This window comes from Pecten maximus, chromosome 1, assembly GCF_902652985.1.
Source record: "Pecten maximus chromosome 1, xPecMax1.1, whole genome shotgun sequence".
NCBI classification, from domain to species: Eukaryota; Metazoa; Mollusca; class Bivalvia; order Pectinida; family Pectinidae; genus Pecten; species Pecten maximus.
Window position 1 is genome coordinate 44,906,341 of NC_047015.1, and position 13,548 is coordinate 44,919,888.

At 34.2% G+C, this 13,548-nt stretch overlaps 1 protein-coding gene across 3 annotated transcripts; it reads left to right on the forward strand.

Moving 5' to 3' along the window:
- Positions 1–71: 71 nt before the first annotated feature.
- LOC117334807 (uncharacterized transmembrane protein DDB_G0289901-like) lies at positions 72–13,472 on the forward strand. Of its 3 annotated transcripts, none has more exons than XM_033894618.1 (17): positions 72–182; positions 2,177–2,524; positions 3,374–3,529; positions 3,758–3,875; positions 4,009–4,139; positions 4,580–4,606; positions 5,689–5,830; positions 6,670–6,791; positions 7,684–8,283; positions 9,285–9,310; positions 9,753–9,793; positions 10,365–10,439; positions 10,648–10,712; positions 10,964–11,221; positions 11,624–11,683; positions 11,866–11,940; positions 12,290–13,472. In XM_033894618.1, the coding sequence occupies exons 2-17, from the start codon at positions 2,215–2,217 to the stop codon at positions 12,334–12,336; spliced, it is 2,253 nt and encodes a 750-aa protein (XP_033750509.1). In that variant the 5' UTR covers positions 72–182; positions 2,177–2,214; the 3' UTR covers positions 12,337–13,472. The 3 variants fall into 3 exon arrangements, with proteins under 3 accessions (XP_033750509.1, XP_033750523.1, XP_033750515.1); XM_033894632.1 differs by having other exon boundaries at positions 2,177–2,371; XM_033894624.1 differs by lacking the exon at positions 11,866–11,940.
- Positions 13,473–13,548: the final 76 nt, after the last annotated feature.

Sequence of the window (13,548 nt, forward strand, 5' to 3'; positions counted from 1 at the left end):
GTGTATGATATATGTTGTTTTATATGAAATATAAATAAAAAATAAAATATTTAAAAATAAATGTATAGTTTATCCTTTCTGACCACGTGGTTTTCGCATCGAAGCCGCACACTTCCGGTTGTCTAGATTAACCAACGCCATTACTCGATTCAGCTGTCGAATCTCTGTACACAAGGAAACAGGTAACTTTATGTTGCTCGTGGTGCTAGACTGATATGTTAAAACAATGTGTAGTAATGCTCCAGAATTTAGATCAATCATGATTGTGCAATTTAACGAAATATTATTTATAGAAATAAATTTGTCGTGCTAGAATACCCTAACTAACAACAATGAAAATCATTTTCCATTTCTGAAAAAATCGATACTTATCAATGTTCCTGACTGCTGACTGCTTTGATATTTGTAATACATATTTTCAAAACATTGTTAGACTTGACTACCTACACTCAAATTTAAAACGCGATTAATTATTTTGTATTTGAATTTGTGAACCTTATTATCATTATTCGTTATTAGGTTGGCACATGTTAATTAGGCCTATTTATAGCTCTCTACATCCAAATCGACAAAAAATCGTCAGCTGAAAGGCCGTAATAGCAGACGTAAAACCCATAAATAAATAAATAAAAACAAAAACATCATTTTGGGTGGATTAAATTAAACCACATGCGCACAAAAGTCACATCTCAGGAACTTGATAGGGATGTTAATAAAAGAAATCTGAAAAACATCAATTTTGCCGATGCCAGCCCTTGTAAGTTGTATGGAATATATAGAAAATCTACATTGATCTGAGAATCTTGACTAGACAATGAAATAAAACAAATAATGTTTAATTGGTTTTGGTCTTTGTATACTTTACATGATCAACCGTATCAATGTTGCCTATATATCTAGAAGGCACAGAATATCTTTAAAACTAGGGAACTTATAATTACCACTGCGAAATTGGCTTAAAGGTGCAGTTATTAATTAAACCTTCTTCAATATGGGTCACTGTTGTCGTAACTGAATACTAGCCATGACTTTTTTCAGACTTTGGGCCCATGTACATGTGTTGAATATGATTTCATAGTAGCTGATTTCCATGTGATATTCTGCTTCTCCTCGGTATATGTATATAGGCTGAGTCACCTTGAGGTAGATTCTGCTGAGTGTTTGTTAATACATATTTTCCATACAGTAATTACTGTCTTGAGGCCGTGGTGGCAGAGTGGTTAAGGTGTCCCGACATTTTATCACTAGCCCTCCACCTCTGGGTTGCGAGTTCGAAACCTACGTGGAGCAGTTGCCAGGTACTAATTACCGTAGGCTGGTGGTTTTTCTCCAGGTACTTCGGCTTTCCTCCACCTCCAACACCTGGCACGTCCTTGAATGATCCTGGCTGTAGGACGTTAAACAAAACAAACCAAACCAAATTACTGTCTTGTCAACTACACCATCCTCAATGAGATAACTGAAGTTGAAACTGTCATATCAATAATCCTAAACAATACAGTTTTACTTATCATTCTGGTTGGCACAACTATTTAGTAGGCAGTCAGATTGTGTATCACTGAGATATGACAAAAACAATAGATGCCTTGCTGCCATCATCAGCTACAACCTATTTACTCATGGTGAAGCTGTAATGGTACATGTTATAGCTATATAGGCACAAACAATATATACCTGTGTAACCTTTGGTATTCGTATAGATGGAAACACCAGGGTTCAGATTCAGGATTCTTTTATTACATAAAGACCTATATATAGCTCCAACACATATAACATGGAGGTAGTACATTGATCGGAACAACTACAGTATATTTAAATGACAATGGTACACTACACGACCACGGTTACAATTATGTAATGTATACGTAGATATATTGGAAGTTAAATTTATGAAATAGACATGAAGACAGACTTACCAGGGCTAGTCATCTATACTGTCCAATGGCATGATGGAGAATGAACAGGGAGCGGGGGACAGGAATGATATGTGCAGGGAATAGGACAACACTCTCATCCAATCAAACCTCTCTCACACGATGACATTTGACAAGAGTCCTTACATGCACGGGACATACATGTAGTTGATTATATAGATACATACATGTCCTGAGCGCCCAAGGGCTACACCTTTATTCCCAATTTCTTTGTAAAATTTGAAGGATGTATTTCATTACAGATTTATATATAATTGAAAAGTAAACGAGGTAGACAACAATGACTGCCACGAGGAGATCTCAAGAAAAGGCTAAAGATAGTAGTAAACCTACAGAGGAAACTGCAGCCGAAAGTTCTGAGGCTACAGCCACCGAGGCATCAGCTGAATCTATAGCTGATACACCAGTAGAGGACGCAACAGCTACCGACAATCAGGGTGAGACTGAGAACAATGAATCAATTTGTGGTGTAGAAATATCAATGGATAGTTGTACATGGCCTTCATATGTTGAGGATCCAGAATCTACAGATACCCAAGACTGTACATTAGTAGAGGAACCAGGGCAAGAAACAACTGAAAATGGGAAAGGTGTTATACTGTTTTGTTATTTTGGTACAAGTTCGTTACTTGCATGTGTTGAAGAAACAAGTTGACTTCTTTGTTATTGTTCTGTTTCTTTGTTATTGTTATTTAACCCCCAGGTGAAGTTGGGTTAACTTGTTTTTCCATTTCTTGGTTAATCGTCTTTTTTGCCATTTTCTCATCCTAGTGTGATCTTCAGAAACTACAGTAGTGCAGGGACATTTCTGTTAAAGTTTTTGTTTATTTTTCAACATTTTCATCTTCCAAGCATGATATTGTCTGACTTGGTAAATAAGGGAAAAGTTCATGACACAATTCTGCTAGTCTTAACTAATAGTCATCAGAATAGTACGAGTCTGGTACTGTTCTGTAATGTCAATGCTATCGATGAGTAATATGGAAGACAAATTGTGTTTCCTTCATATTTTGGGGTCAAATATAAGATCACATTACTTTAAAAAGAAAATAAACAGGAGTGTTCAAGGGGACATTTTTGGTGCCATTTGCAGTATTGCTGTTAGATTCCAAATACTTGTACCTTGAAAATTCACCAACAACATGTTCTTTCTCTAAAAGAAATCTAAGGCTTACATGGGTTTCACTTTCTAGGGTCACAACTGATGTCACAGCTATGGTAATATAAATAGACTGAAGACTTGTTGATCTCAACTGCAAGGGTAACACTGTATATTAAATTGCTTAATGAGGGGGAAAATCCAGAATATATACTCCTCCTCCTTAATATTTGTTTTAGTAAATAGCTGTTCAAAATATCAGACACATGTTGCACCTCATTATTTTATGATATCATTATAAATGTTTGGTTGATTAATGAAGGATTTGTTTACATTGCAGGTGAAGATGTTGAAATGAAAGAGGAGAAAACTGAAGATGATAAGCAGGATGAAAGTAACGAAAAAAAGAAGGAAGAAACAGTGGAGATTAAGGAAGACGATGAAACAAAAAAGAACAGACTTGTAGATCAGCTGTACAAGGCTGAGTTTTTAAAAGGCATGTTTATATATATAGAACTGTTTTTAGATGTGCTTATTTGTAAATGTTAACAAGGTATGGTTATGTGAAATTTCTTGTCTGCAGACTAGATTTGACTGGGACAACTGTGAAATATTTTTTGGTAAATAATTCTGTTAATCTGAACAAAAAACAACTACAGATGAACAACAAAGAGTATAATTTTATCCTATGTAATAGTAATAATAAGGATTTTATGTATTTCAGCTGTGACAGAAACAATTACCATAGAGCCTGTTAAATCACAGCTGCTGAAGAATGAGGAATTTATTGGACTGCTATCTAAAGCCAAAGTTCTTAACCTTCAGATGGAGCATCAGACAGGGTAAGCATATTAAAATAGTGGATTTTTTTTGTGTAGAAAAAAAAAACTTACCTAACTCAGTCACAATACAAACAAAAGTTTGTCTCAATTTGAAAAAAAAAGAATATTATGGTGCAACATGTGTGTTTTGTAGAACTGCCAAGCTTACCTTTGCTCCCTACCGAGAATGGATGGCCTCACGCATCTTGAAGGGATTGAATAGACTTCAGAAAGATGATTCAAAATTGAATATTGACTGCTCTGAAGGGCTGAAGGACCTTCTAGGTAATTAATAATTAGCTACATTATAAAAATAACAAGGTAGTCCTTTAATAGAGTGAAATTCTGATGCACAACACCAGGATCGAGAACTGGTTTTAATTATAAACTGTACACATTTTGACACTCAAATATATAAAATGCTCTGCTAAAGAGTGTATTTATCATTGAATTCTTAACACTCTTTACAGGTTCAAGAGACTGATGAAATTTCAACAAATTCTTTTATTTAGAAAACAAATTTATTGGACAACAGGAAAGCCTATATAAGTCCTCTCCAATAAGTACCACATATATACAAACCAAAGTGAACAAAGTAAATGATAGATATTATAGATAGTTAAGTATATGTATGTATATAAAGAGATTTAGGAATGTATGTATTGATGATACTATTCAAATCATGAAATGTATATATAATAAGCCCTGTTTTCTTTTTATTTCAGCATTGGAAAAAGCTGGGAAGCTCAAAGGTATAAAAATATCACTGAAGATAGGTTATACTGTCATTACTTCTGGAGAACGTTATAAATAAGTTGACTATCAAAAAAAATTGTAGAAAGATTTGATTTCTTTCTTTATCTGAATTATACCTGAAACAAACACAAAAGAACCTTAAAATTTAGTAAGGTTTCATTTTTACAGTCTTGAAAAAAACATTACCAACTCTTTTTTTTGTTGGTGACCAAAGTCTAGTCTAAATTTAGACTCATGTGGATGTCCAGTGCTTGTCACTAAGACAGTGATGAAATGTGAAATCAGCTCCCCGAGTCTGATGCACATGTTTTTTGTTTTTGTTTTCTGTTGAGTGCACTTGTATACTGTATCATCATTTGTTGCATCCACACATTCTACAATGTACTCGCAAACTACAAGAGGAATGACAATGGTATGTTGTTCAGCTCTCCTCGGCCATAACGCTCCACGGGATGTGTTCAGCGTGACCATAGCATGTAATTCTGTTATCAGCAATTACATCACCAACGACACCAGTGGAAGGTATCACAACTTAGAATCGGTGAGATTTACTCATCAGTAAATGCATTAGCTTTGCATCCTAAAGACTTCGGAGGCTACCAGTTGGCTTGTCTCCTGGACTGTTGTGTTTCCTAATGGAGTCCGGACATTCTTTTGGACACAAAAACTGAAACTAAAATGTCACAATGGCCACTGCTAATGTTCAAAGTGGGCTTGAGGGTTTGGTAAGTCAGTTTGTGTTGGATCATGCATGATGATACAGGATGAAAGGTGCTGATTCAACATTCTTATCTGGCATATTGAACATTTCAATGTTTGTGTATTCATACTGCACACAGCTGTATACATATCTCATCTTTTCTATTTGTTAGGGACTATGTCCTTACAACGAAACATTCATTATTTGAGATAACCTTGTTTTGCCGCCTTTCCTACATGCAGTGGTGTGATACACCTGCCCGGTGGTTTATCAGCACACAACCTTCTATTCTGGCCAGTGGCTGGTGCAGGGTGTCTGAGCGATAGCCTTTGTCGCTCAGACTTCCCCACATACATCCCTAGGAGTTGTTGTTTACAGGTGATTCTCGTGAACAGCAAACATCTAAGTGTCTGTATGTTAATAACATACCAAAAGACACTACGGAAGAAACCTTGAAAGCATTTTTTCCAAAATGCGTAAAAGTCTATGTACGTGGTGAATCTGAAGAATCCGTTTTAGGGTAAGTATATTCCATTAACCCCTACAACCAATTTACAATGACCTTCGGTCCACCTCTCTGATAGAGCTGGCTATTTGTTAACCATAATACCAAAGTACGTACTTGGTATTTCGCTCTTCTAAAAGAGCATAATTGCTGCATTAATGAAAATGATATCAGGGATGGAATTTGGAGTATTTACCCATTTCTGAAACAATTAATTGGTTTCTTTGTCAAATTTTTAATTAGTAATATGCAGTTATGCATGTTATGATTAATTTACATGCATACTGGTACAACATACATACCAATAAATGAAATACAGGTACATTGACAAGGTACGAGTTTCTACCGTCTGTATGTTGACCTGCTCACACATGTAACAGTGAAATATTTATTTATTTATTAACTGCAGCAGAGGTATTTGGGGTGTCAGCAACTTTTATGTTTATCTTGCATAAGAATTGCACCTTAATTTCAAGGGGAATGGATTTAACTCTTAAAGCACGGCGGTATCAGTTGTCTTTGAGAGGAATATTTATTTTCAAGTTGTTTTCAGCATTGAATAATGTTTGTTTGTTTTCAGGTGAATTAAATATTGCTGTTCTTCATAAATTAATTAATTTGATCAAAATTACACATCTTACCTAAGACTTAATAACAACTTGTTAATGATTATATATGATACATAATGCAATAATGATGTAACAAAACTGTTTCTTAAATTTTATGATATAAAGTTCTACAGAAAAATAAACTTAATATGATAATGGTAGTCTGTCTTTTCATACCTTAATTATATTTTATTGAACAAAAGATTATTAAAAAAAATACATTTTTTGAACCACTGCTATTTACAGATGGGCTGTAATGGAATTCAGCAGTAAAGCAGAACTTGACGAAAGCTTTGAAAGTCAGAAGGAGATTGAAATTGGGGAAAGCAAAATTGAGGTCTGCAAGGTGAAACCTTTCGAGAAAAGAGGTAAAACTAAAATATCTTGTATTTTTCATTGGTAGGAATAAGATTAGTGGTTCTGTAGGGCATGTTTGACATATTATCAACATAAATCTAAATGTTTAGAACTTTCTAGCATAGAGGATTACCATGGAATCTGCACTGTGCTTTAAACATATTTTATTTTATCTTATTATATACAAGGGAATTGGGCACAAGTTATCAAAATTATATTAAGCCCTTTCACTTTATAATTTTACATAACACATTCATTTTTACAAAGATGACATATATCTACATATTTGAAAGAGAGAGACATCAGACATTCAAAATAAAAAATATCAATTTTTATTTGAAAATAAGTGTTTGTGCACATTGATCAAAGATGAAAGGTTTTCCAGTTCTGAAGAAAGGAGGTGTCATGATAGCGCAATTGTTTTGAGAGACTAATAGACCTAAGGTCTGCAGTTAAGTTACTATTTGGAATAGATTGTGTTTATCAGGAAGCTGAGATCACTGACCATCCTGACCTGTTGTGTTGGTATACTTGAGCAAGAAAACACTTTACACCAATTTTTCTGGATGTCATATAATAGGTCTCCTGGATAATGTTCAGTGAGATACCAGCTTCTAATTTGTTATGATCACCTGCAATTTAACCAAGCAGGTGGAGAAATCCGAAGAAAAGAGCTCAAACTTGGCAGGCAACAGCACTAAGTGAACTTTAAAGAAATAAGCATGTTTGTTAGATTTTTTTTTAAAGATGAATTATTTAGTTTTCCTAAAGTGTAGTAAGAGAGATCATCTTCATGAGCAAAATCAGGGGTATGGTCCTATTAATACTTAGTGATAACTTGTTGTGGATTATGTTTTTTCTCCATGTTTAAATTACTGGATTTGTTACTTCTTGTTATGACAGGCAAAGGTTTCAAAGGAAAAGGAAAGTTCCAGAAGGGTGGTTTTAAAGGACTGGGAGATAAAACGAACAAGCCCAAGCCTACAACTGCAGGTGGTGACAAGCCAAAAGGGGGATCACAACAGTCCAGTATGGCCATGAAAGCCAATGACCTCAAAAGAAAAGCACAAAATCAAAAGATACAGCAGTTCAGTACCAACCAAAAGAGGAGGAAGCTGGGAGCAATGGGTGGCCCTATGGGGGGAGGAATGGGCGGTATGGGATCATTTCAATTCGGAAACCGAAACAAAAATATGCGGGGCTCTGGTATGGGGATGTCAATCCTGGGCAACCCAAGAGGAGGAAATTCAATGATGAATCTTGGACTAGGACCCAGTGTACCAAATATGATGGGAATGGGCAATATGATGGGTATGGGCAACATGGGTGGTAATATGGGTGGTATGGGTATGGGCCAAAACATGGGCATGATGGGAAACAACATGGGTGGCAATATGTCATCATTCAACAGCATGGGCGGAAATACGGGCAATCAGAAAAACAAGCGCAACAACAAACGAGGTGGAAATATGGACAGAGGTGGACAATGGTCAGGAGGTCAAGGTTAGTTTAAATGTCAAGGTCAATAATTGTTTGTGAGAGTTTTAAAACTACCTTTGCTCTCTTTGAAATTATCCTTTGACTGCTGTACCTAGAAATTTTAACTGGAAGTAGAATTTAGTTAATTTGACATAAATTATAACCATATACCGTATTTGACCTAATAAGAGCGCAGGGTGCGGGTAATTGACAGTGGAGGCGCCCTTATTAAGATTAGTTATTCTTAAGTTTTATGAAACAGGCTATACCTTATAGCAGAATACCCAAGGCTGTGGAAACGGTAAAATATTCAGTCATAAAAATATTCCAGGTGAAGATATCTATTCATTATCATATATTAAGCTTAAACATCACTTGAATATTCCTGTAAACTTGTAAACCATGCCAGCTGTTCTTTAGATCAGAGAACGTGTGTTCCACCATTTATGTTCAAATGGAACTCTTTTGTGTTCTATTTATAGACACAGGTGATTTCCCAGATCATATCAGACATCGTTTTCTTTGACCTAATAATTGATTTACAATGTCTTTTACTAGCTTTCTGTTCTAAACAAAAGTTATTTTATCAACAAGAATGAAGTCTTTTACTTTATCTTCAAATAAAGATGGTAAGTTATTATTTGTATGTGTGTTTAGTTTCAGGTGCTCTTTGCACTGACATGTCATCTGTAGGAATAGACAAAATGTGGCGAAAACTTGTGTTCCAGTTACTTAATTTGCTGAAGAAAATTAAACACATAAAGTAGCAAAACATTTCACATGAATTATTACTTTTGAACACCATTTTGACACTTAGTTAAAGATTTATTTCCTTGAAAAAGTTAGGGGCGCCCTTATTAGGTCAAATACGGTATTTAACTTACTAATAGCTTGTTTTAGCAAATTGTTTAATTGCTCAGTATTTTGTTTTGAAATATAGCAACTTAATGAAGTATTACATAGGGATAATATGATTTGCAACACAACTGTGTAGTTTTCAATTCTGAGAATATTTCTTGTTTCAGGCAATTTTCAAGATAGTCCTTCAGATGTAAGTGTTGTGTATCTTTTTATTTTCAATTTCTTTTTCCTATGTAGGAGATTCTACCTCACCAGAAATATATCCACACTTGACTGTTGACTAGTTATTAATTTGTAAAACATTTCTTTCTTGTTAGGCAAAAGATATAAATAGGGTTTTTTTCTGACATTTTCTTACTCCAGCTGTTAAACTGTAGTAAATGCAACTACATTCTTTTATTCACTTCTTTAAAGAAAACTTCATAATATGAATCCAGTCTCTATTTCAATTAAATAAGGTAATCTGATACACTGAGAACTCACTTAGGTAATCTGATTCACTGATTACTCACTTAGGTAATCTTAATCACTGATTACACACTTGGGTAATCTGATTTACTGATTAAGGATTTCGTAATAGAATATGTACTTGGAGCACCAATTATTAACATATTCAAATTCTTTATTTTCAGGAACTCTCATCCAAGCTGAGCAATGTGTTATCCAAGCAGAGGTAGACATGCTTTTGTCATTAACATAGTAACCTTCCCTTCTACATAATGTTAGAATTAATTTGCGTGCAGTGAGCAAGCCCTCCTGCGTGAGGACACAATATTGTTCAGGGGGTTGATCCCAGGGCTCCCCAACCTGGCAATCCTTATTAAATATAAAACAATGGCATAGCTATAAGTATAAATATATTTATTAATAATGCTGGGGGAATAAAATATTTGTATAAAAAAAAACAAAAAAAAAAACAGGAATATAATTATCCATATTGTAAGAATGAATTAAAGTGTTATTCCAGAAAACTCCCTTTAATATAAAAGATGCTTTATGCTAGATTTTGTTTGTAAATGAATTTATGACTATATTTGCGTTGTCCAAATTATGTAATTGCATGAAGTTTCGGTATTATAATTTAACGATGAGAACATACATACCAATTAAGATACATATCCATTGTTTTCACAACAAAATGTGGGCACTTCTTACCACATAATTCCTGCATGACTAATTTATTTGTATGATATCTAACAGGGTTTAAGAGTTAGCGTAGTTAATGTAAAATGTTTTGTTTGAAGGATGGGACAAGACAATGATTCAGACATGGTGTCCATGTTACAGTCCGCCTTAAAGGCTGCTCAGAAACGAATGTCGTGAGTACAAATTTTATCAAAGTGGTCTCTTATCATCTCAATTCATTTCAATATTAGAAATCATAAAACTTAAATCAACACATTAATAAAATAGCTATAATTTTTAATTCCCATTGATTTAATGGAGGACTTTCTGTAATATTGTAATAGAACCAACCACTATATATTGTTTATACAATGCCTAAGAATTTGTTTTTACTTTTCACAGGGGCAAAGATACAGGTGACAGAGACAGCGGTAGAATGTTGCCACCAAGCGCTTTCTCTAATTCAGGTACGATACAAACATTTACTCATCTTACCCTGTTAAAATTGACAAATATATGGAGATGATATATCGGGATATTCAATGGACATTTTAATAGTGTTTGACATTCAGTTAAATAAAAGTACTACAATCATCAAAGCTGTCTTTCAGTCTTTTAAAGATGTATTTTAGGAACAAATTATGTAGGTATCGCCTGTTGTATAAACCTGTTATAATAATATGTACTACAAAGTACGAACATTGATGTGTTAATTTAGGTTCATCGACCATGAATCAAGGCAACAAGAAACAACGCCAGCAAAGACAGAAAAAACAGAACTCGGGAGGTAACCGATGGGGATCTGGTTCAGGGTCAACGGGCAACTACGGCAGCAATAGTAGTAGTAGTAGTAATACCAGCTACATTAGTACCACCGGAGGCAACTATGGCAGCAGGGATACCAGCAGCTGGAACTCCAGCTCCAATTACGACAGCTCCCAAAGTTATGGGGGCTCATCGAGCCCAAACTATTACGGTAATTTAAGGGGGAAACACCAAATTTCAGTGTCTGATGATGATAGTTGGCATGTTTTTTTCCATACCAAAGTCTGTCTGCTCTTGTCTCTAATGCATTTATTTAGAGATTATTGTTTTTGTAGTATTTGTCATACTTTTGATCAGCTGTATTGATCAAATTAAAGTGTCTGTTTAACAGTAAACTTAAGGCATTGATATTGTGATGGCTTAAAGCATTTATCTCAAATTCAATATAAAAAAAGTGAAGGAAAAAAATAAATGGAACAGCCACCATCAGAAAGATCTCAAACGCTGTTTTTTAATTGAAATGACTCGCTCACTTAGAGTAAATGTCTTGCTTGGAAAAATATCGTAAATGTAAATAAAAATATGGTTTTGAATTAAAATGTTTATATTTTAGGAGGAGGCTACAGTGGAACATCTGACCAATCCAACACAGGTGCTGCTTATTATGATCAAGGTATTGACCAATCCAACTCGCCACTACCTCACTTTATACCATAGAGTCATTCTCTACTGTCATTCAACACACCTTACATTTAGTTTTCATAACAGGTAGTAGTGAAATATTTGAACCATGTGTTCAATTGATATTTTAGATATTGAAATATTTCATGAAAAATAAAATAATTTATATTTCAGGCAACTATGGATCAACTCAGAGTTCATATTCAGACACCTCTTCATACAAGCCTTCTACACAGTCATATGACTTCTGTAAGCATATTAAACAAAAATTAGTAAAAAAAAAATTATGACTATGTCATTGTGCTCTACTCTCAGCATAATATATTGCCTGAGTTTTTGTAACATACAGTTTTATTCGATGGTCTATATTCATGAAATTTAAGGAGGTAGTCCAAATGAATTGTTAAGAAAGAGAGTTTATCCATGAGCACTGGAAAAATTATTTTATCTCATCATCAAATGTAAGATTTACTTACCACACAAAAGTAGAATTTATGTTTAATATTTCAACAGACAAAATGTTTACTTTAATGATTATTGTGAATTTGTGGATACATTATCTCGGACAAGAAAATATGAAAATGTTTTATCATTTCAGCACAAAGGTCACCATCTGATTCCTACTATAGATCTGGATATTACTGATCAGATACACAAGACCAAGGAACTGGAGGGTGTGGAAGATCTTCTGTCAGAGGATTCTGTTTTCCTTCTTCTTAGTAACAGAGACTTGTTTCATTATCAGTCAATAATTGTATTCAAGATTTTCAGTTGAAAAATCATGAGTATTTAAAAATTCTGAAAGGATAGTGGTACAGATTTAAGCAGTAATTTTATTCAAGTACATTTAGCACCTAGTGAATCTTGCCCTGAACTATGATTGTGCTAAATTCAATTTTACATTATTGTAGTGTTGCAATTCATTACTTTGTATACTTTAGCTAACCACTTAAAATTTGAAGGCATATTCAAGACCCCAAAGTTGATTTCATCATAACATCTCAATGTTTATTGGACAGTTATAGTATTAAGTATCCTATCTAAATGTGAGTGGGAGTATTTTAGAATTACACAAATATATGAAGACATGTGTTACTGCAATGATATACATGTATGTTTGATCAATTATATTGTATTTCTAGTACTTTAGATCAATTGCAATTGTACCGATATAAAATTTGTACACTGAAATTATCTAAAGGGGACAATTCTGAAAATTTATCATTGTTTATTGTTGATAATTGTGATTTAAAAATGACTCAAGCTTCTAAACTTAGTTAAGAAAATTGTTGTTTTTGTCACATATTATTTAGCTTGAAATGGTTCTGTTATATCATTTTCATCCAATTCAACAACCATTTTTATCATGTTGTAAGTATTGTCATTACATGTTGTATTTTTAAATTTATTAAGTGCAGGTAGACGCTGATCTGTACCATGAATGATGGTTCCAGATCTGGTATACAAATCATGTTCCCCATCTGATGTCGTTATATGTGGCGATGTGTTCTGTGTCGGCCAATAAATTGCCCTCCACAATTGTAGACCGACGTGTAACACAACAGTTTCATAGCATTTTCAAAGTAATAGTTTTCAACTGTGAATCGCCTGAGTTATCTCCCTTGCATGTCAGAAACTCTTGGAGGCGGTCGAGATGCAGCAGATATTCATTAGAATCAGGTTTTAGAAAAAGACCGGACACAGTATGTTACGTATTATGGACATCTGGAATGTGTTGTCATTGTTTAGAGAGGTTTAATAATAAAAAAGATAACAAGATATTTGAAGTGTTGTTTGTATTTCTACCAGTATTTGTTTAGGCCTAATATAAAACTCATTTAACTGGGCATGACTACA

Coding starts and splice junctions, on each gene's coding strand:
- LOC117334807 (XM_033894618.1), top strand. CDS start 2,215: ATGACTGCCACGAGGAGATCTCAAGAAAAGGCTAAAGATAGTAGTAAA. Junction 3,876..4,008: donor CAGATGGAGCATCAGACAGG/GTAAGCATATTA, acceptor TGTGTTTTGTAG/AACTGCCAAGCTTACCTTTG. Junction 9,311..9,752: donor TTCAAGATAGTCCTTCAGAT/GTAAGTGTTGTG, acceptor CTTTATTTTCAG/GAACTCTCATCCAAGCTGAG.